Source organism: Hemicordylus capensis, chromosome 5 (assembly GCF_027244095.1).
Source record: "Hemicordylus capensis ecotype Gifberg chromosome 5, rHemCap1.1.pri, whole genome shotgun sequence".
Taxonomy (NCBI): Eukaryota; Metazoa; Chordata; class Lepidosauria; order Squamata; family Cordylidae; genus Hemicordylus; species Hemicordylus capensis.
The window spans coordinates 14,818,066-14,842,333 of record NC_069661.1 but is presented as its reverse complement, the minus strand read 5'-3'; the positions used below and the strand labels follow the sequence as shown (position 1 = coordinate 14,842,333).

At 46.6% G+C, this 24,268-nt stretch overlaps 1 protein-coding gene across 4 annotated transcripts in view; it reads right to left on the bottom strand.

The window, feature by feature from the left end:
* Positions 1-24,268, bottom strand: part of SEPTIN11 (septin 11) — a 135,663-nt gene that overhangs the window by 18,698 nt on the left and 92,697 nt on the right. For all 4 annotated transcript variants that reach the window (XM_053257949.1, XM_053257950.1, XM_053257948.1 and 1 more), the window contains exons 6-9: positions 17,095-17,191; positions 15,437-15,605; positions 8,004-8,136; positions 6,786-6,970 (exon numbers count right to left, since the gene is read on the bottom strand). In XM_053257949.1, the coding sequence (XP_053113924.1) occupies positions 6,786-6,970; positions 8,004-8,136; positions 15,437-15,605; positions 17,095-17,191 (584 nt within the window). The remainder of the gene's footprint in view (positions 1-6,785; positions 6,971-8,003; positions 8,137-15,436; positions 15,606-17,094; positions 17,192-24,268) is intronic.

Here is a 24,268-nt window from a genome sequence, read left to right as displayed (position 1 = left end):
TGTAGCTGCCAATGACAGCTGCAAACCTGCAAAAATTAGCCTGGAGTCGTCAGGAATCAGCAGCAATCTCCAGCCGACTATCCGAAGCAATCCTTCAAATTTTAACGGCCTGAATATTGCAAAAAATATTGGGGAAAGAAACCTCCAGGAATAGCTTCAGTCAGAATTGGACACCCCACTACCAATCAAAGACACTTCCTATCACACCTGCTTGCCAAGGAAGACAGCGGAGTTTTGTCAATCAGTAAAAGGCATTCTGTTGGCAAGGGCTCCCTACCGACACCTCTACTGTCCCAAATCCTGGCCTCTGTGGGTACCTCAGCTCCATGCCTGCTCCTTGGAGAGTGGGGTGCCATGGGCTTACGGTTCCTAGCTGGGAGGTTCTGCTTCAATCTTACAGGGTTGCTGTATGTATTAAGTGCACTGAATCGAAGGACCATTACTCCTTCTAGCTCAGTACTGCCTTCTCCAACAGTGCCTTTCCAAGATCTCAGGCAGAAGATTGTCCCCAGCTCTGCTACCTGAAATCTTTTATCTGGAGATGCTGGGGTGGAACCTGGGAAATACTGTATATAAAATGTGTGATCTTCCACAAGGTATCAGCCCTCCCAAAAATGTCAAGTATGTTGCACTCTGAAAATTGCTAGCCAAAAGCTTGCAAGGAACAGATGCCCTGCCTTGCTGCAAATTAATTGTAAGATCTCAGCAGACTGATTCCCAGTAAGGTCTAAAGAGGAGCATTCCAATGCCCTGGGCTTCAGAGGGGAGCCATGCCAAGAGCACTGCACAAGGCCGTCTGCTCTCATTTGAGTCTTACGTAACATCACAGAAATGCCATCGCTGCTTCATTTCAGAGAAATCCAAACCCTTACTTACTCTAGGCACTGTAGCACTTTATTAGAGGACAAAGAGTAATAATGACAGTAATAATGTTATATATACAGACACTTTTGGAAGCAGAAATCCAGTCTGGAACACAAGCTCCAGAAGTAATGCCATTAGCTAGCCCAACAAGCTTGCACATGCACAGCATTAGTCACAGGATGTCTGTTTTTGCACAAATTTAGATCCTTAACTAGTAGGCAGCAGGACACCCCTGGATTGGTAAGACTAGGTATAAATCTTAAGAACCTGGCCAGTTGTTCTTGCCTGTCCACAGAGCAGTCTTTTCTGAGTGCTGCACATCTAGCTTACGCCCCCAGTTCTTGCAATGGGCAAAAGGGTCCCTGAGTAGGAAAACATCCTTCTTGGATCTGAAACCAGGTACACTTGCCCATGGCCCTGGCCTGGCTCTAACAATGTTTTTTTCATTGCATTGATGCATGATGTTCATGCACTAGAAAGCACAGCTTCCTAGCATATTTACATGGAGTGAAAGAGGCACACACTACTGAGCTACACAACAGTCTTTGCACATAAGAGTATGGCCATGCCTGAAGCAATATTTGTGCAAATCCTGGGAGGGAAATGGGCTTCCTGTTTGATAACTGCAGTGACACAGTATATCCACATTGGGGAGCTCCAGACATATAAAACAAATAAGAACTATACATGTGCCAAAACATTTTATGATGACCCTACTACAAAAATAACTTGAGAATCTCAGCTTCTTACCCACACCCACCTTGATTTTTTGTTTAAAGTCATGCTTCTAGCCCTTGTTGCTGTGAGGCAGGGGATCCTTTGTCAACATTGTTTGGTGAAATCCAACTCCCATGATTCCTATTTGCCTGGCAAAGTCCTGCTTCGCTAATATCTGTCCCTGGTATCTATCTGCCCCTGAATTTTGCCTCTTGGAAAGCTTTTGGGGATGTTGTGTGTGTGGCGGGGGGGGGGGGACTGTTTGTGCAGAGATGCTAGAGTTGCCATCCCACCCCCCAGCCCGGATTTCAGCCCATTCCCTCCCCCTGGATCCAGGAATTAAAACCTGCAAGGTGGTGGATATATCTCCATGCAGCTTATACCGCCCCCTCCCCAGTGGCATCAAAAGCTGGATTGGGGGGGAGGGGTTCCATACAAATAATATATATGCAAATGTACTTATTTGCAGAATTTATTTCAATATGACAACTTGACAACTTGGATTCCCTTAGTGCAGTTTTTGCACTGTCTAATGGAGCCCTCGTCACATTTTTTTAAAAAAGGTCCGGAGATGTCCTTGGGATTGCAAACTGGTCAGATTTTTCATGTTTCTTTCATCCTAACTTCATTTCAGCCAGAGTTCAGCCCTGGAAGATGTGATGCAACTGTTGAAAAGCACCTCAGAGCATACACAGAGTACTTTCCTTTCCACAACCAGCCCCATATATCTGAGGTAAAGGGGAAGGCATCCAAGCCTGAGAAAAAGGATCACCTAGAAGGTTTGAGCAGTGACCCCATTCATTTTAGAAAATGAGCATCAACTAAATGTGTGGGTCACCATCACATCAGGAAGTTCTCCCACACAAGCCACACTGGTTGGGAGTTGCACAAGAGCCTATGCACAAGGTCTATGGCTGGCAGGATGAGGAAAATTACTCACAGGAGTCCCATTGAAATTAAAGGACAAGTTAGGCAATGCCCAATTTGCCCTTTAAATATTTCAATGGGACTACTCTGAGTAATTTCCCTCACCCTGTTACCCATAGACCAGGTTCATACACAGTGGGAACCATAGGTTTCCAGCCTGAAATTCAAGTGGGTGGGGGAGACACGATGCTGGTGCAGCAGTCAGTTGTATATCTCGGTTTATGGGAAGTAGCCAAGTTGAGCAAGAGATATGCCCCCTGTCTGCACCTGCTCACTAGGCCTCGGTTGCTATCTCAGCCTGCCTTCCACTGCCCTTTGACTAGCAAGCCTTTTGCAGCCATTGGTCCTGATGGCAAAGGGGGCTGGCTTGCCTGGTACGGACCACAGGTTCATAAAGACCCTGGGTACAGACGGAGTGTGAGCCAAAGGTGGAGCATTACTAGGGGGGACAAACCAAGATCAATTCTTGGTTACACATCTGGGTTTCTGGCCCCAAAGCAACATGTGGTTCCTGCCCTAGGGGAGGTTCACACAATTGAGGACAACTGGGTAACTGAGATGGCAAGTAGATTCCGCACTGTGTGTGCATGTGAACCCACCTGTCATTGTCTGCAGCTCCGGCTCATTTCAGTAGGCTTTGTATAGAAAAGGGGGTCGCAAGCAGTGGTACTCCAGATGCTGCTGAACTACAACCCCCATAATCTCCAGCTACAATTTATTGTGGCTGGGGATGATGGGAGTTGTAGTTCCCAATCGGTGGCATTCCGGATGTTGCTGAACTACAACCCCTGTCATCCCCAGCTACAAATTGTTGTGTCTGGGGATGATGGGAGTTGTAGTTCAACAACATCTGGAGTACCACTGGTTGGGAACCCCTGGTATAGAAGAACGTCCTAATGGATTGCGTCCTACACTCCTTAACAGCTCTACAATAAACAATGCCCTGGGGACTCCACAGCCTATGTAGGGGGCATGCATCAAGGCCAAACTTGCACAAGATAAAATGAGCTAATCAGCACGTGTTGGAAATAAGTAACGTGGGGTCAAACTTTTTCAGCCTGAAAGGCTCTCCTGCTTGGATGCTGTTATCTGCAGATTTGACTTTTGAGTTTGGAGACAGAGCTCCTCAGTTATATCAAGTAAATGGTATCCTGGAAGTTAGTGTCAGACAAAGTTCCGCCAGCAAAAAATAAGAGTTTCTTCTACATAAAGATGACATCAAAAATAGTTACTCTTTCAAAACATTCTTCTTTTAAAAAAATAAAATAAAACCTACATATTGATTCTTCTCCTTCACCACCACCCAAGAGAAGTAGAAGTTTTGTGAGAAGCAAAAACAGTCAACATGACCTTCATTCCACTCCTTTTACCAACTGGAAATCACAACTTCATTTATAGTAGAAGGGGAGGCACGTTACCCCCCTTCCAGTAAAAAAAACCCAGAGAGTCTTGTGGCACTTTAAAGGCCAAGACATTTATTGTGGCATTAGCTTTCGTGGGCCAGAGTCTGCCTCATCAGATGCATCACTCCTGCTAACTGGGCAAAGAAGCACCTTTTAACAGCAGGGGATCTCTTGTATTTAGCATGGGGAGAGCAACTGTCCCTATCCAACCCCTGCAAGCACCACGCACTAGAGGCTGTTGTTGGTATCTCCACTGAATTTCATTTTTTATTCTGAGCCCCTTTGGGACAGGGGACCATTTTCAGCTGTCTTCTGTGTAAGCCAGTTAAGTGAACTTTTTGTTGAAAAACAGAATATAAATATTAACAACAGTGTTCTCCTATGTTGTCAGATATATATAGTTCATAGAAATGTGATGGGCCTACTGCTACCCTTTACATTTCATAGTCTTTTGTCTCCGCTATTTCCAGCCTCTGTTAACCCCCATGAAATAGACACCTGCAAAGTTTGGATACCATTTCAGACATCTGACAAAGCAGGCTCTAAGTCCATGGAAGCTTATGCCACTGGAGTCCTTGCTGTTTTGGTTACAGCAGGAATGCTTAGCTAGCATTTAGGACTACACACAGAGAGAGAGAGAGAGAGAGAGAGAGAGAGAGAGAGAGAGAGAACAAGAGAACAGATATGAAGAACCCTTTGGCAGATCAACTTCTCTTGGCAGAATCATGCCTAAAGGGGTCCCCACGGACAGTTTTGTGGGCGACCTGAACCAAAGTGCCTGTCACCGGCTGCAGACAGACAGGCTCAAGGGAATGATCCCTGTCCTGATGGCTGCTAGTCCAGATGGACAAACAGCACCTGCACAGAGGTCAGAGCTGTTGCTGCTGCACCCACATGGTAAATGGTAGCTCTCAACTCCTGAAACAAGAAGAAACCCCTCTTGAAAGCTGGTTAACTCTGATCACTGAATCCACAAAGACGACAAAGCAAAACCTTTTCAGGGGCCAATCCCAGATTACCTTTGTGGGATATAAAACCGCCCCAGCAAGCTGCTTCTGTGGTCGAAAAGTCTTGTCAAAAGGTAACATGGAAAGGGCAAGCCGGCAAGCCTGTTTGGCAGTGGAAGTGGGTTTGATGTATCCTTTGGATGCTACCTTCCTAAGAGATTTGAGGCCACAGCAGAGGTCTGCAGGAGCACTTCAATGCAAGACAAAGCTAGCCAGGGAAGTGCCCACAAAGCTACTCAGATACTTGGGTGGGCCGGCTAAGCTCCCCCAGACCCATCAGCTGCTGCACATCTCTGCTGATCCCAGTGGCCAACTGTGTTGCCACGTTTCCTTAAGGGGTTAGGCCATATGCCCAAGGAAACATGGCAGCCTGGACCATAATCCTGCAAGCCAGCAGAATCACCAGAGACCAGTCTGGAGGGCGATGTTGATGGGGAGAAAAAGGCTCGGCAATCCTGCTGTAGACCACTAGACAGTAATGAAGAAGCAAGACAAAACAGAGCCAGGCCTGCTGTGATTTGCTCTTCTTCCAAGCCTACGAAGCTCCCAAATGCTTTCTAAAAGGCCACTGTTCAAAAGGGTCAACGTGCTGCCATGCATGATCTACTGCACTTTCTCCAAGACCCCGGAAGATCCATGTCCCAAGCCCCACAGATGCACAGCGCTCCCATCACTGGTGATGGCAGACGGAGGAAAGGGAGCACACCAGGGCTTCCTTCTCTTCCACAGTCAGCAATGGCAACACCACAAATGCAAGTGGGTGGCAGAAAGCTGGACTCTTCCAAAGAGATCAGAACGCAGCAGTGGTATACCCAACATGATTACTGTTTCGCAGTTTTGGCTGGTGTACGATTCGGAATTGGCACTAGATAAATAAATCCACAACATAACTGGAGATACTGCAGACTGCAACACCCCGCTCTTGCAAATATTCACCTTTGGCACTATGACAATCCATGCCGAAAATACCTCTGGGCTGGGGTGTCAATTATGGTTAAGGGATCATGCCACAGGGTCACGGTGTCCCCACCCCCCTGCTCCCCTCCTTCAATTGCAGTTTGCGCCCGCCTTCTGAGCTGTATTTAAAGTATCCGTATTTACCCGCCTCGAAGACGACTCTGAATTAAAGATGACCCCCTTTAAAAGTAGAGGTTAAATGCAGATTACACCTGCATTTACTCAAAAAGAACAGGACTCTGGATTTAAGACAATATTGTGATTTCTGAATTTAAGACAACCTTCTGATTTCTAATATCAAAAAATTGGGGGGGCTAGTCTTGGATTCAGGTAAATACGATACATTTGGGGATGCTCCTAACTTGGCTTTTGAAAGCTGGAGACACAGTTCCATGTCCCTTAACTGGACCCCTTCACCACGGTCGGTGTCTAAGGTGGCACCATCTGCCCTGCCCATCCCACCTCAGGTTCTACACAAGATGCACAGACTTTGGAAGCATCGCTGGGAAAGAGAGAGTGAGAACCTAAGAGGCCACTCTGGTTTTGCTTCAAGAACAGAAATTCATGACTGCTGCAAAGCTGGTTCAGCCAAATCCTGGCTGGCTGGCTCCTTGGTCCTCACTTTCCAATTGCTCTTGCTTCTTTTATCAAACTAGTCAGCTTCACAAAATATTATTTAGGTACCCTCTGTATAAAAAAATAAAATAGAAGTCATATTCCTCTCCCCTCCCCCTCTGTCTCTTAGGAAAAAAAATATTTTATTTGATCAGTCTAGGTTTTAAAAATGGGGTGGGGGAAAAAAAGCCCAGTTTCCAGTCTGATAATGGGAAGAAGCAAATACAGACATGCGACAGGAAGACGGCACACTGGAACAGAAGCCCAAAGAGCTCAGCCTGGGACAACGGCTTACTTTTTCTTGTCCTTGTCTTTCTTGGTTTGCTGAGAACCAGCCTGCTGACCCTGTGACTGTAGCTGTGCTGCTACTTTCTTCTTCTGGAAGTTGTTCAGCTCCTCTTCCAGCTCCTTCTTCTTGTCTTCTACCTTCTTCTTCTCATCTTGGTGAGTCCGCTTTAGGTGGTCAAACTTCTCATGAAGCTGCCCAGAGAAGAGGTCGGGACATATTCACATGTATATACAGAGAGAAGGCTTTTTCTTACAACCATGGTTCTCCTTACAAATGTCCTACCCAGCTTCAGGGGCTGTGGGTGCTTCTGATTTTGGAACATGTGTGAGTAAAAGCCTAGATAAGAGGAGGGAGGAGTGCTTGTGTGGGAGCCTCACGCTGCATAGGATGGCACTGTCCTACCCAGCACCTGTACTCAGCCAGGTAGGAGCAAAAGCTGTCCCACCCAGTGGAAGGCTCCCAGATGATCACTCCACCGATCCCCCTGTCTAGGTTTTTCCTAGCACACCATCAACAATCAGGCATGAACACATCTCCTGAAGCCAGGCAAGACACTTGTCCTACCCAGTTTTCAACTGTGTGAACAGCCCTTGAGAGAAATGATTTCCTAGATATAGAAAGTTTCAGTGCAAAACTGGAGACGGGCCCTAAGGGAGAGAAACTGAGAAATGAAGAAAAGGACTCCATCCAGCATGTGAACCAGGAGCTGCATGGTAGGAGCTAGCCTAGCAAGCTAACTTGTGTGCTTACATTTCAGAACCCTGTTCAGGCACAGGAGGGAAGAGGGGCATGTAGCGTTGGCCCTTCTGAGTGCCCCACCATCTGAAGCCTTTGGAATGGTTATGCCCCAAACCCACAAGAAGAGCCTGGCATCTTGCTTTTCCCTGGCCAACAGAGTAGCGTCATCTTCCTATTGCACTTGAAGCTCTCGCTCAGAGCCATCTCTATCCCAAGCCTTTGCTCTGATTGCTGCTGAAACTCTTAGCTTCACTACTGGCCTCTGTCAGTCTAGAGATCAGAGATGCCAAGTTTCGATTCAAGGGTGACCATGTAGGGCCATGGAAGTCTCTTCAAAAAGGGCCCAAAGGGATAGAGAGGTCAAAGTCAAGCTGGCAAAAAATAGGATCTGTGTTGCTTTCAAATGACACAGGTCCCCCCGCGAGACCCACTGATGAGTCCACATCCAACCTTTCCAATACAGCCCTTTCCCCAGGACCAACTTACATCCTTTTCTGCTTCTTTCAGCTCAGCTTCTTTCTCCTTCACTCGCATGACAAACATCTGCCTCATTTCTTCTTCCTTCTTCTGGAGCTCACCCAAGAATTCATTCCTCTTCGCTTCATAGGTCTCTTGAAGACTTGTTAAAAAAATACAGGGGGGAAAGTAGGAGAAAGGAAGAAAATAAAACCACAAGTTATTCTCAAGAAAGATTAGTATCAGTAGAGAAAGAAAACAGAACAAAACATGTTAAATTACCAAAGTCAGGGGTGCCAAACATGAGGCTCTCCAGCTCCCACTGAACTACAGTTCCCATTATTCCTAGCTGCAGTTTACTGTAGCTAGGGATTATGGGAGCTGTAGTTCAGGAAGTTGGCTAACCCTGACCTAAGCCTTCATACCAACAAAATGAGCAACTACTTGTGTGATTTCACAACTGGAATGTATGAGCACTACTTAATCACTTAAATCAAAGTGAATCCAACTGAAACTTTGGTAACAGAACTATAACACAGAAACTACTTTGGAATATAACTGCTTTGGTAATATAACCTTGACATGGTGTTTTCATGCACATTTAATTGCGTACTGGTGAGTGCATCTCTTTATTTGGGCAGAAGAGCTGTGTATTGGGACTGCCCTATTCACCTATGAAGTCCGCTGGGTCAATCACTCCCAGCCTAACAATAACCCCTACCTCATAGGGTTATCGTAAGGACAAGAGTCTTCCTAGTCCAACCATTGGAGATCTTTTGAACTGGAGATGTCAAGGATTGAAACTGGGATTTTCTGTGTGCAAAGTATGTACTCATGTACACAGCTCTGAGCTCTTTGGAGGAAGAACAGAATGAAAAACATGTGCCACAAACCCCCAATCTCAGTTCAAGAGTGTCTGGGGGTCTCACTCCCTACAGAGCACTAGAATTACATTTCCCATCTCTTTCTATTCAGTGGATTCAGCATCCAGGCACATCCTTAATCCCTTTTTAACAAAAGGTGAAACAGTTCACTCCAGATGCACCTTTTCGCATGTAAGTCAAAATTCATTTAGGAGGAGTAACCAAATACTGGGAGGGGGAATCCTAAATTCAGATTGGTCAGAGACCTGTGTCACATCAAAAATGTACTGAGCCTTCTCACTGGACTGGACTGGACTGCTGTTCACCCTTGGAAAAGTGGGGTGTGTGTGTGCTTTCCCTCTTATAAATATTTGAATATTAACCTAGAAAGGTGTTGCCACTTTCTAACTCTAATCTGGTGTCCAACACAGACGGGACAGGGACTGATGCTTCCTTAGATAAGGACCTGCCTAACTACTGAACTAAGGGAAAACTCAGCATTCATTATCTACGGTTTTCTAATTTTTATCTCCTTATTTCCTGAGCGAATTTCTTCACTCCCCTTTCTTGTTTCTCTAATTTCTTCCTTCCTGTGGGCAGCCCTTAAATAAATAAATAAATAAATTGGCCATACTTCGAAGTAGCTTCAGTCTGGTTTTAAAAGACCCTAAAAGGTCACTCACAAAACTCTCCCTCACATGCCAACGCACGCTAATTGAGCTACTGTATGCTATGGTCTTCGAGTTAACATTTTCAATATCTTGTTTGTCTAGAGCTGAGATCTATAGACTCTGACTGTGCTGTGTCAGGAAGTCTCAAGCCAGACAGCTCTGGGGTTTGTGGAAGCTACGTCCAAGTATGCTTAGTGCGTTCTCTGCGAAGACAGCCTCTCCCTCTCTTCCTTCATGCTCTTCTTCCCCAAGAGACAAAGCCAAGAACGTCTCTCTGTGCCACACTCTGACTCTGTTCAGCTCTTGTGGTGCTTGAACTACAGCTGCCGAATGTCTCACAATTGCATTCCAGAGATGCCAAAGAGCTGACTTAAGTTTCCCTGGTGGTCCTTCATGCTGAGGAAGCATCTCATTTCGGTTACTCCTAGTTGCCCACATCCTTCATAAAGAAAAAGCCAATTTCACCCCACATTATCGCGAACTTTTGCCCAATTCTCACATTGTGCACATCCCTAGAATAGGGTTCTTGTGTACTGGATATTTGTGGCAACCTGGAGAAACCCAATCTCTCTAGGATGAGCCACAGAATGACTTAAAGTGAGTTCTGTGTGGTGCTCATAACATTAAAACAACCTTTAGATAACCAGGAACAAAGATCAACATGATCGACTTGGGCCAGAGCTAGTATCCAACTCCAGTACATCTAAATATTAGCCATCAATGAACTGCCCTCTGCCAGAGAGCTGTGCTGCTTCATGGCTCTTGCACCAGGAATCAGGGGATGAGGAGATAAGCAGTGCCCCCCACTCATTCCCACAATGCATTGTAGCCTGAGACACACACAAATCAATGTCCGGCGATGTGGACTCCAGGGAAGGGAAGAGAGCCAGTCTTCTGGTAGGAAGCATGAATTGTCCTTGCAAAGCAGTGTCCACCCTGATTTGCATTTGAATGGGAGACTACATGTGAGCACTGTAAGATATCCTCCTTAGGGGATGGAGCTGCTCTGGAAAGAGCATCTGCATGCTTGTGTGCAGAAGGTTCCAAGTTCCCTCCCTGGCATCTCCAGACAGGGCTGGGAGAGACTCCTGCCGGCAGCCTTGGAGAAGCCGCTACCAGTCCATATAGACAATACTGAGCTAGATGGAGCAATGGTCTGACTTGGTAGAAGGCAGCTCCTTATGTTCCTATGAATGTGTAATACTGCAAAATGTGTTAATGTGAGAAAAGGCTTCTCCATCTGCCCACTACTGTCACTGGGGGCAGGTGCGGGCGGGATTCATTTTGGGGAGGGTAAAATCAAAACACAACAAGAAGTCAGGCAGACATAATTAACTAAGAGGCCCCATTTCTCCAGGGCAACCTTGGTCCACCATGTTGTGGGCTGCGACATGTTCACAACGCTGAAGTAACTTCACAATCAGTGAGTCAAAGCCAGTCACTCCACTGCAGAGAGCACCCTCAGTGTTAGCAAGCGGGGAACAAAGCCAGCTCTCCAGGAAGACATGCATAAACACAACTCTTTTTCATGGCTATGTGTACCTGTCTATAACTCTCTGTACTAGCAAATGAATTTGCACTGCCAGGAAACAGTGTGGATACTCCGTTACCCAGTTAAAATCCATAACAACCTTCATTATGAGGAAAAATACTATGCCCATAAGACACTATTAGACACAGGCTGACTCAGAGACAGCTAAACAGGAACCCGGCTTTGGCTCCAGACCAGGTTGGCCGAGCAAAGCTTAGCAGGCTGAGAAGGCCACCTGCTTAGCCACATGGACGGGGGAGAAAAACAGGAGAAGGTAGGTGGGGAAGAAGAACCCAACATCATCTGTCACTGTTTAACACTGGCAAAGCAACCCAAGGCAGATCAGACCGATGAGGCACCATGCTCAGAAGAGAGGGGTTTGAAGGACCTTCATCTCCCATCACATCATCCCTCCATTTGTGTCATTCATCAAATCACTTGTAAAAATGGCTCTGGTGGAGAGGAGGTGGAGAGGAGGTGGACAAATCAAAGGCATGTTATACCTTGGAAGGAAATAAGTTGGCACCTTCCCAATGAAGTAGACAACCCCTCCCCAACACACGGGTGGGGTGGGGGGAAGCACAATGTGCTAGTGCAACGAAAAAAATTGCACACACACACACACGAGAAGGTCATAGAGCTTCACAAAGTTGTGGAGATGCTCAAAATGGTGCAATCTCTTCCATAAGAACGTAAGAACCACCTTGCTGGATCTGTCCCAAGGCCTATCTAGTCTAGCATCCTATTTCCCATGGTGGTCCACCAGGTGCCTCTGGGAAGCCCACAAACAGGAGATGAAGGCATGTCCCCTCTCCCACCTTTGATCCCTGGTAATTGTATTCAGAGCCCTCCTGCCTCTGAACCTGCCCACAGCCAGCAAGACTAGGAGCCATTGATAGGCCTGTCCTCCATAAATTTGTCTAAGCCCCCTTTAAAGCCATCCAAGCTGGTGGCCATCACCACATCTCATGGCAAAGAATGCCATAGATTAATTATGTGCTGGGTGAAAAAGTACTTCTGCTCTTGTTGCACTTGTGGAACAAGATAGCAGAACAGGATGTGGACGTTTCACAGCAGGGTGTGCAGGTGCAACATTGTTCTGTAACGCAAGCTCCTGCTAGTGCAGTGCTAGTTTGGATGACAGACACTGATCATAAACAAGACTCGTAAATCAGATTCGCTGGTTGCCTGTTGGTGAGCAAGTAGCTCATCTAGTCACCCAGCTAGGAAAGATTTTGGAAATGTGAAGTGGAATGGATTCTGTGACCCTTTTAAGTCACAGACGTGCCAGAAATGAGTGCAGAGTAGAAATTGTTTAGTAAAAGTTATGTTGTAACCCAGTAGCCTTTGTAGAATTCCTTGCAATGCTTGCATAGGTACACATACTGCTAACAGAAATATATGCTGGGCGGTGAGCTTTCCTTTCATCTCTGGAACTGCTACGCAGGCACAGAATTTGATCTCTAGTGCAGAGTCCAGCACCTTGTATCTCTCTGTTTTCTTGATGGTTGACTGGATAAATTGGAAAGGCAGGAGTCATTCAACACTCAGCTAGATCTGGCTCTATATATGGCAGCTTCTTCCGCCTGCTGGTTTTTGTAGCTTCTGAGATCCCACCAAATGCAACCTGCATGTTTTCTTGAATATATGAAACTGCCTTATATGGAGTCAGATCTAGCTGAGTGTTGAATGACTCCTGCCTTTCCAATTTATCCAGTCAACCATCAAGAAAACGGAGAGACATAAGGTGCTGGACTCTGTACTAGAGATCAAATTCTGTGCCTGCGCAGCAGTTCCAGAGATGAAAGGAAAGCTCACCGCCCAGCATATATTTTTGATACCAGTATGTGTACCTATGCAAGCATTGCAAGGAATTCTACAAAGGCTACTGGGTCACAATGTAATTTTACTAAACATTTTCTACTCTGCACTCATTTCTGGCATGTCTGTGACCTAAAAGAGTAACTCAGCTAGATCTGACTCTATAAAAGGCAGCTTCTTATATGGACTCCTCCCTTTACAATTCCAATGACTCCAATGATTTCCAATTCCCAGTGATTCCTCCCTTTCCCAGCCCTACCTGGAGATGCTGCCAGGGACTGAATCTTGGACTTTTTTAAACCACTGAGCTACAGCCTCATCCCCCGGGGGGCGGGGGGAGATCAGGGATTCAGTGTGTCATCCTTCTTCATGTCCAACATAATTAATTAATTAAGGTGATTGTATTACTGTTATACAAGTATCATTAAAAGGGGGGGCATTCTACAATATAATTCTGGGTTCTCTGAGTTTTCCTAACTGAAACAAGTAGTGGGTTGCACAGAACCTACCTGGCCCTGGCCACGCAGAGGGCTGAATAAATACTAACTACTGCCTAATGGCACAGCGGGAAATGGCAACCAGAGGTTACCAGTTTGAATCCCCACTGGTATGTTTCTCAGACTCTAGGGAACTATGGGAAACACCAGACTATGGGAAACATCTCTTATCGGGCAGCAGAGATATAGGAAAATGCTGAAAGGCATCATCTCACACTGCATGGGAGGAGGCCATGGTAAACCCCTTCTGTATTCTACCAAAGATAACCACGGGGCTCTGTGGTCGCCAGGAGTCGACACCAACCCGACGGCACACTTTACCTTTACTGCTGTTCCTAAAGAGCATCTCCTGCTTATTAAAGCCTGCTGTGTTTCTCTATGAGGACTCACAACTAGGGTGTGAAATCTTTGCAAGATCTTGTGAAATCTCTTCGCTTGGTGCATAAGAGGAGTGAGTCGCCTCTAAAAGCCATGAATTTAAACTCCCTGCCTTAGCAGGAAGCCCTGACTCTCCTAGTGAATAATAAACAAACATTGTCCCTGTGTGTGTGTTGGGTAGGGGTGTGCATGGACCGGTTTGTGGTCGAACTGGTCCTCTGCAAACCAGGCCAATTCGAGCAGTTCAATTGCTAACTACTCCAAACCAGTTTGAGTTGATTCATTAGTTTGACCAGCCCAGCCAGGCAGTCCAACCGAACCAGTTCACAGAGTGGTGGTTCGGTCCGAATTTGGTCCAAACTACTGCAAACAGCTCGTGCACACCCCCAGTGTTGGATGGCAAAAGGGTGTGTGTACCTGTACTGGGGGGCAGTGTGCCCCCATCTTTTTTTATTTTAAAAAGTGTACCTTAAGCAAAAAAAGGGGGGGGGAGGAGGACATTGATTTAGAGTGGGCTTTCAACAGCTCCTCGGTGTCTTGTTGTAATCTTTATGAGTACCCTGAAAACAAGATCATTATCAATTATTATTCTATTATTATTATCAATTACCAATCAATTATCAATTATTATTCTCAACCCAAATGTTGCAGATGGGAAGACTGAGCATCCTGACTGAAGCTGTCTAGCTCAGGGGTTCTCAGACTTGGATCCCGACATGTTGTTCAGCAATGGCCTTATACAAACCTATGATGCGGCCATGGTGGTGAACTGCGTACAGTTCTGGCCACTGTGTTTTAAGCATAATGTAGAACTGGAAAAGGTGCAGAAGAGGGCAACCAAGATGATCAGGGACCTGGAGCACCTTCCTTATGAGGCAAGGCGACAACACCTGGGGCTTTTCAGTTTAGAAAAAAGACAACTGCGGGGAGACATGATAGAGGTCTATAAAATCATGCATGGTGTGGAGAAAGTGGATAGAGAGAAATTTTTCTCCCTCTCCCATAACACTAGAACCAGGGGTCGTCCCATGAAACTGCCTGCCGAGAAATCTAGGACAAACAAAAGGAAACACTTTTTCACACAACACATGATTAATCTATGGAATTCTCTGGCACAGGATGTGGAGATGGCCACTAGCTTGGATGGCTTTAAAAGACAAGTTCATGGAGGGCAGGTCTATTAATGGCTACTAGTCTTACTGACGGTCAACTACCTTCAGCCTCAGAGGCAGGATGCCTCTGAACACCAGTAGCAACAGCAGGAGACGGGGCATGCCCTCAGCTCTTGTCTGTGTGCTTCTCAGAGGAATCTGGTGGGCCAGTGTGTGGAACAGGATGATGGACTAGATGGGCCTTGGGCCTGAACCAGCAGGACTGTTCTTATGTTCTCATGACTACAGCTCTCATCATCCCCAACCACAACTCTAATCACCCCCCCCCAGCCTTTGGCCACTTTGGCTTGAAGATTATTGGGATTATAGACCAACAGCAACTGGAACCCCAAGTTTGAGAACCCCTGGCCTAGTGAGTTTGGGGCAGACAACATCCAAACTGGGGACTTCCCAATGCTTGGCATGATCTCTCCATCACTATGCAACACCAGCTTTCAGATTCTTGTATGAGAGCATCCTCATGGTTCTGTCCTGAAAGGCAGTGGGCTCACCCCACCTGTTGGTTCTGCAGCACACCTGTCCCTTCCTACCTGAACGGTTTGCTGTCAGGGTCAGTGTCTTTGAACCCCATCTCTTCTAGCTTGCAGCGGCGATAGAGCTCGTAGTGCCGGCTGTGAGTCTGTTCTCTCAAGTCCTCCATGTTTACTCGAATCAGCATTTCACGCAACTTCACAAAGTCGCAATGGTTTTCATTTTCGACTGCAAAAATAAATGGGGGCAAGGGCACAAAAGGAAGGAAGAGGATTCCTCAACCATTTAAATCCAGGACTGAGTAACAGCATTTGTATAGCCCTTTCAGGCATTCAAAGCACTTCACATGCATTCTCTGGTTGCAAACCCCATAAAGTAAGTATTATTGACCAACATTCAGTGCCAGTGCAGGGAGAGGAGCAGACCAACAACATTTCCAGACTAGCTGCATCAGTGCAGCAGGGAACGGGCAATTTTGGACAACCTCCCCTTCCCCATGAAGCTGTCTGTGCCACATGAAACTACGTCCCCAAGGGCTACGCAACCCTCAGGGACATATTTTCCGGTGGCACAAAGCACTTCATGTAGAAGGGGAGGTTGTCAAAAATTGGTCCTTCTCCGGTGCACTGATGTGATTAGTCTGGGAGAGCCGTTGGTGTACTCCTCTCCCTGCACTGGTTATTCTTTGCTCTGAAACTGCAGCTGAGGTCAAGAAGCAGCAGATTGCCTAAATCCACCTAGTGAATTAATGGCAAAAGTGTGATTCAAACTGGAAAATTCATGACTTGTAGCACAGCTTCTTAGCTACTAAGCTACACCAGGTCTCAATCCAATGGAAGCCTTTCCTGTGCAAACCCACCAAAATTCCTTTTCTGCTCATGAAAGGCCTAATTTCATCTGAAATACAACAGGGATGTTAACTCTACAAACTTAGAACTTGTTTTAACTGTCACAGTTCCTCTACCACTCCAAAGGCTTTCCCCTAAGAACTTAAAGACGCTTCTGATATATTGTTTCCTTACAGCAACCCTGCAAGGTAGGCCAGTATTCCTCTGTTACAGATGAGGAGCTGGGGCTGAGAGCCAGTGGCTTGTTTGACATCCAGTCCAAGTTACTGAATAGTCCTTCTCAGCTTTTACTCTAAAGAACCACGTGATTTCTTTTCTCCTGAAACCTCCCCAAATTGTGTAGGGAGGACAGTTAAACTCACAGCATTCCCCAACCCCAATCCCCTTCCTCCACGATATTTACTACACTCTGTTAGGAGCCTAAGCAGGACAATCCCCCCCCCCCGCCACCCCTGTCATCTATTTCCCAGTTGTTGTTCCCTTTTAACTAACACACTCATCCTGTGTCCTCAGCATTTTGTATGATCCTAAAAGCTTACAGAACCATTTGGGGGATTGATTTATTTTTTAAATCCAAGCTCTGAAGAACCAAGCAACTCATTCTGCTGCCCCAAGAGTGGTTCAGGTTGCAGCTTGTAACACAGCAAGGGGCAAGAATGAGTGAAAGATACCAGATACTGCAGTCTTGGGTGCACCTGAAAACAGCTCTTTGGGTCCCAACCACTACACCTTGATGCTCCTGGCTTCTCTTTCCTGCCACTCAAAGAAACAGATGGACAGCAAATGCACATCACCGTTTCACAAAACGGAACATTTCCCCTGCACTAGTGGAGAAGTCCAACAAGTAGACTTGTCCCTCGTCCACATACCCTGCACGACTCCCCAGGGGTACTGCCTGGCCTTGGCCATCTTGTTGCCGATCTTCACTTCTTCGGTGCTACCAACAACCGCAAACGGGAGGTGGACCTACAATGCAAAGCCCAGACAAAGATCAGGAGAGTCCTCTGTTTTCTTGCCAGACATTATTTCCTTTGAAAAATGAAAAAAGAAGTGTGTGTGTGTGTGTGTGTGTGTGTGTGTGCGCGCGGGGGGGGGGGGGCGGGGGACACACAATTTAATGGCAACTGGGCTGCTTTTGCCGATTTAAATATCTTCGAGCACCTCTGGAATGCAGCCCAAGTCTTTGAAAGGGGAAATCAATAGCAGCAGCGTCAGAAGGAAATAGCCTCCTTCCCCAGGAATGTATTACAACCATAGAATTTCATTATGCAATAAAATAAGCATTAATAGTTGGAGGCAGTTCAGTATAGCCTAATGCTTACGGTATCCCATGTGCTCGACATGGGAAAGAGTTAGGAGCTACTCAGAGCAAGTGTGAGAGTGTTCAACTAGGATCAGGCCCTAGCCTGAGCATAGAAATGCTTGCCATCATGGTTACAGCACTGGCCTCGTCAGGCAGACCTCAGAGGCAAGATGCCTCTTAATACCAGTTGCAAGGGAGCAACAGCAGGCACTTCTCAGAGGCATCTGGTGGGCCCCTGCGTGAAACAGGATGCTGGACTAGACAGGCCTCAGGCCTGATCTAGCAGCACTGTTCTTATGTTCTTAAACATGGCTTTAACTAAGACTAAGACCGGGGAGACCCGAGTTCAAATCCCCATTCAGCCATGAAACTAGCTGGCTGACTCTGGGCCAGTCACTTCTCTCTCAGCCTAGCCTACTTCACAGGGTTGTTGTGAGGAGAAACCTAAGTATGTAGTACACTGTTCTGGGCTCCTTGGAGGAAGAGTGGGATATAAAATGTAATAAAATAAAATAAAATAAAAATGTAAAAATAACTGTGAGCAGCACGGCGGGGAAGGTGAGTGAGGGGCCAAGGCAGGACTTCCAGACCCGTTTTAGACACTTGAACTTGCATATACCATCTTTTGGATAATGTATTAATAGAGCTGTCTTTATCCACGAGGGTTCCATTCCCGCAGATTAACGCAGGTAATGAAACCACGGATAATGAAGTCAACAGGATTGCAGGGGGACGGACTTTAAAAATAGTACTGAAAAGCTGCAAAACCCCACAAAAATGAGCCAAATAAAGTGCCTTACTGTGCTCTGCGGGCCTTCGACTGTCAAGTGATGCTCCCCATCCCCCGAAATTCCACCAAAATTTTTATTTATTTATTTAACCTATTTTTATACTGCCCAAAACCTACGTCTCTGGATGCTGTACAATTAAAACAATACAAATTAAACAAAGAACAAAAAAACCGGCATTAAAAACTAATAAAAACCATACATCTAATTAAAAGCCCGGGTGAACAAATATGTCTTCCGCACCTTTTTAAAAGTTGCCAGAGGTGGGGAGGCTCTTATTTCAACAGGGAGCACGTTCCAAAGCCCAGGGGCAGCAACAGAGAAGGCACGTTCCCGAGTAGCCACCAGATGAGTTGGCGGCAACTGCAGATGGACCTCTCCAGAGGATCTTAGCAGGCGGTGGGGCTCATGGCGAAGATGACATTCTCTTAAATACCCAGGGCCTAAGTTGTTTAAAGCTTTATAGGTAATAACCAGCAACTTTTATTTTGCCCAGGAACTTACTGGCAGCCAGTGTAGCTCTTTCATCATCGGAGTAAAATGGCCTCTCCGAGATTACCCAGAGACCATCCTGGCCACCACATTCTGTACCAACTGCAGTTTTTGGACTATATAAAGGCAGCCCCACCATTTTGAAGTTGTTCATCTCAATAAACAGACAAAGCTGGCATATCAGTCTAAGCTGATAGAAAGCACCTCTGGCCACTGCCTCAACCTGGGGCACCAGGGAGAGGTTCGGATCCAGAAACACTCCCAGACTGTATACATGTTCCTTCTGGGGAAGTGTGACCCCATCCAGAACAGGCAGATCAAAATCATCTCCCGAGTTCCGACCCCACACTTCCGTCTTATCTGGATTCAGCCTCAGCTTTTCATTCCTCATCCAGCCATCACTGCCTCTAGGCAGATATTAAGGAGGTTATGCCTTCTTCTGATGAGGCTGACATGGAGAAATAGATTTGGGTGTCATCAGCATATTGATACCACCCTGCACTAAATCCCCTGATGATCTCTCCCAGTGGTTTCATGTAGATGTTCAACAACATCGGAGACAATATGGAGCCCTGAGGGACACCATACAAAAGTTCAGATTTGAAGAACAACAGTCTCTAAGAGACACCATCTGGAATCTGCCTGAGAGGTAGGAGTGGAACCAATGCAAAGTAGTGCCTCCCACACCCCAATCCCCTCAAAGTTTCCAGAAGGAAACTATAGTCGATAGTATCAAAGGCTGCTGAGAGATCCAAACAGACCACTTCCTCTGTCAGTTCACAGCTAGAGATCATCTATCAGGCTGACCAAGGTAGTCTCCACCCCATAGCCCACCTGAAAGCCAGTTTGAAATGGGTCTAGATAATCAGTTTCCTCCAAAACCACCTGGAGGAAACTGCAGGTTTAATTTTTGTTTTTAAATGAGCCACAAAATGGCTCTTCTCCTCAAAATGGCGGTTGGAAAAGACCTCCGACCCGCAGATACGCAGGTTTAACCCTCCCCCCACGTATGCCGAGGTCAGGTGTCTTATTTCCCAGCCACAGATACGCGAATCTGTAGGTGGTGAGTATGTGGATAGAGAGGTTCTTTTGTACATGTTAACAGGTGTCTGTATACATGTGAAACTCGGAAAATTAGAATATCGTGCAAAAGTCCATTAATTTCAGTAATGCAAATTAAAAGGTGAAACTGATATATGAGACGGATGCATTACATGCAAAGCGAGATAAGTCAAGCCTTAATTTGTTATAATTGTGATGATCATGGCGTACAGCTCATGAAAACCCCAAATCCACAATCTCAGAAAATTAGAATATTACATGGAACCAAGACGACAAGGATTGAAGAATAGAACAATATCGGACCTCTGAAAAGTATACAGTGTACTGTGCTTGATTGGCCAGCAAACTCGCCTGACCTGACCCCATAGAGAATCTATGGGGCATTGCCAAGAGAAGGATGAGAGACATGAGACCAAACAATGCAGAATTGCTGAAGGCCGCTATTGAAGCATCCTGGTCTTCCATAACACCTCAGCAGTGCCACAGGCTGATAGCATCCATGCCACGCCACATTGAGGCAGTAATTGCTGCAAAAGGGGCCCAAACCAAGTACTGAATACATATGCATGCTTATACTTTTCAGAGGTCCGATATTGTTCTATTCTTCAATCCTTGTCTTCTTGGTTCCATGTAATATTCTAATTTTCTGAGATTGTGGATTTGGGGTTTTCATGAGCTGTACGCCATGATCATCACAATTATAACAAATTAAGGCTTGACTTATCTCGCTTTGCATGTAATGCGTCTGTCTCATATATCAGTTTCACCTTTTAATTTGCATTACTGAAATTAATGGACTTTTGCACGATATTCTAATTTTCCGAGTTTCACCTGTACATGTACATGTTTTGTATGAATGAATGTACCTGCATTCATTTAAAAAGTGAATCTGGGTAGTGGCCCATTCCCAATACAGAGAGAAAGTGTACTGCTATAAGTGTGTCCAACATAAGGTCAAAATTGCTGTATGTGCCCAGAGATGCACACCCCGTACACAGACTGGACATGCGTTGAACAGAACGACTGAATAAGGCTTGGATGAACTTTGCTTCTGAAATGGCTGAGCAGCATTTCTAGTCATTATGGGCTGATGGAACCAAACCTTGCCCTGGGAAAGGAGCAGCCACAGGGGAGCAGGATGACTCACAAATAGCTCAGCAGCCTTCACTTCCCCCTCCCTGGCTCTTCTATGCACTCACTTGCGCAGTTCAGGACTGACTGTCTGCCGCACGAGCTGGTCTGAAAACACATTTCCTAGGGAGTGGGGCAGGGTGGTGGGAAGGAAGTCAAGGTGTCACCGGCTCCCCACCCCATTTTATTAGCTTCTGCGAATGGAGGAAGGAAAGGGGTGGCGGCGCCCAGAGGCACACGGCCTGGCTGCATTCCAAGGTCCCCAAACCAGGCAGCTGACACCGCCCTGGAGGGAACATGCTCAAGCCTCACAAACATGCCTTTCAAACAGATTGGGAACAGGGAAACTGCCGTGATTCAGGGAGACAGGAAGACCACCCACATGCACACCCACCCATGGATGTCTCTCAGGGCCAAACTACACACTGCCATATGAATTCACCACCTTGGGTCGCTGGACGTTGTCTGAGTGCAACTCCCCCCATCTCAAAAGTCCACTGTGGCAGGGGGTGGGGGGGAGCTGTAGTCCGACAGCAGCTGGGCACCCAAGGCTGAGAACCGCTACCGTGTTACAGTGAACCTGCCACGAGGGTGCTTTCCACACTAGCTGCTCATCATCAGCAAAATGCCTCCATTCGGGCAAGTCGCATTCGGAACGGAAACAGCAGGCGGATCAGTCTTGCAGCAACTGACAACCCGACAAAACAGCAACTTTTCCATGCCAGATGTATACCGTCTTCGCTCCATTTTGCAGCAATTAAATCCGAAACAAGGCATTGGAAATGTGAACAGCACTCTGCTGTCCATGTAGAGACTGCGGTGTCGCGGCACAGGAAGTGTGGAAGCACACGTCCAAGATGCGTCCTGACCCCGTTGCAGGGTCTAGTCAGGAAAGCGCCCTGGACACTACCTGAAGACTGGAAATCTCTTTTGCGATGAAAATCAGTCACAGGGAAGCCTGGATTGTGACCGTAGCATATGTGTGTGTGTGTGTGGGGGGATGAATCTCTCCCCCCCACCGAGCCATTTCCCATTTAAAATCCCCTCCCAAGCTGCCATCTGTTCCTGAAGCATCTGTTTGCTTCAAAAACCAACTTCAGGGGGCAAATATCTGCTGGGGGGGGATGTTCCCCAACAGGAATACAATTAGAATTCTATACTATGGTTAGCACCAACCATGGTGTGTGAACCGAGCCAGGGATTCGTTTTAGATGCATTTGCTTATATATCCACCCCCCCGGTCCCTTTAGGGGAGGGGGCTGCAGCTCAGTGGCAGAGTGTCCGCTTTGCATGCAGGAGGTCTTCAATCCCTGCCACCTTCAGGTAGTGTGTAACCTTGGAGAGCCGCTGCCAGTCAGTGTAAACCAGGAGTTCCCAACTTGGGGGCCTCCAGATGTTGCTGAACTACAACTCCCATCATCCGCAGCCACAAGAAATTATAGCTGGGGCTGATGGGAGTTGCGGTTCAGCAACATCTGGAGGCCCTCAGGTTGGGAACCCCTGGTGTAGACAATTCCTGAGCCAGAGGGACCAGTGGTGAGGTCTCACTTAGCTCCCTATGCCGGTTTTCTCTTCTTCTTGGAGGGCAACTTGAAGAGCAAGCATGCTCGGGGCAGGGGAGATCAGGGCCCCAGACAAATTCCACCCAGGAACCTGCTGTTCACCGGATCTATTTATTCCTTCCTCTGGAGTTAAGCTCTCAAGAGGATAGACTGCATCCCCTGGGAGGCTGAGTTTGGCCTCGAGTCCTATTGCATGCAAATGATCATATTCTTAAAAGGTAATTCTTTGTCGAATTTTCAGCTATGCAAAACATGAACACACAGACTCACACGCCTGGTAAGAACGCAGCACTTTATTTCCTCCTGCATTTCCGAAGCGTCCAGCCCTAGCCCCAAAACCATACTGGAGCGTTTGGAATTTGCCAGTAAACAGCAGCTGACCTTCTGCCTAAAAAAGAAGCCATCCAACCCAGCCTGGTTAGCCATGAAAGATGCACTTGGGAGCCCTCCCCAGCTAGGATATTGTGCGTTTAAAAGTGGGAGCCAAAGCCAAGAGGAAGCGGGACCGGTGTTGCCGCCTCCTGGGAGTCATCCAGATGGTGTTTTCATTACATTGCATGCAGTGCTGAAGGGCTGGTTTGCATTTGGGGGAAAGGCCATGCCCAGTTCTGGGCCCAGAGACAAGAACTGGGCAGATGGGTGGAGAGAAACCTCCTCTCAGTTCCAGGCTGCGAGACAGCTGCCGCGATGACATTTCTGTGGCTGAAGCAAGCGTGTCGCCTCCCTTTCCCTCTCTGGCATTTCCATCTTGTCAAGCGTACCGGAGCTGGCTCAGTCTCCACTCCACACCGCAACAAGGACCGAGTGTGAGGCTTGAATACCTCCCAAAGGTCACTTAATCCAGGTCAGACACCTATTTACACATTTTAACCATTCAGTCACCCTCACAAGGTGTCATCCCATGAAACTGAACTGCCAGGAAATTTAGGACCAGCAAAAGTAGTTGCTATTTGTGTTGGACCACCGACAGTAGTACATCTGCGGGTCACCTCCAGACTTGACTACTGCAAAGCACTCTATGTGGGGCTGTCTTTGTACGTAGTCCGGAAACTGCAGTTAGTCCAGAATGCGGCAGCCAGATTGGTCTCTGGGTCATCTCGGAGAGACCATATCACTCCCATCTTAAAAGATTTACACTGGCTGCCGATAAGTTTCCAGGCAAAGTACAAGGTAGGTTTTGGTTATAACCTATAAAGCCCTAAACAGCTTGGGCCCTGGGTATTTAAGAGAATGCCTTCTTCGCTATGAAACACACTGCCCATTGAGATCATCTGGAGAGGTTCGTCTGCAGTTGCCACTGGCTCGTCTGGTGGCTACTCAGGGACGGGCCTTCTCCATTGCTGCCCCAAGGCTTTGGAACACACTTCCTGCTGAAATAAGAGCCTCCCCATCTCTTACAACTTTTTAAAAGGCAATCAAGACACATTTGTTCACCCAGGCTTTTAATTAGACATTGTTTTAACTGTGTTTGAATTGTCTTTTAATAGTTTTAACATTTTAAATTTTAATGTGTTAATCTTTTTATTGATTTTTATTGTTTTGTAAACGACCTAGAGAACGCGTGTTTGGGGCGATATAAAAATGTGATAGATAGATAGTTAGATAGATAGATAGTTAGATAGATAGATAGATAGATAGATAGATAGATAGATAGATAGATAGATAGGAGTGCTTCTTCACACAGTGCATAATTGATCTGCGGAAT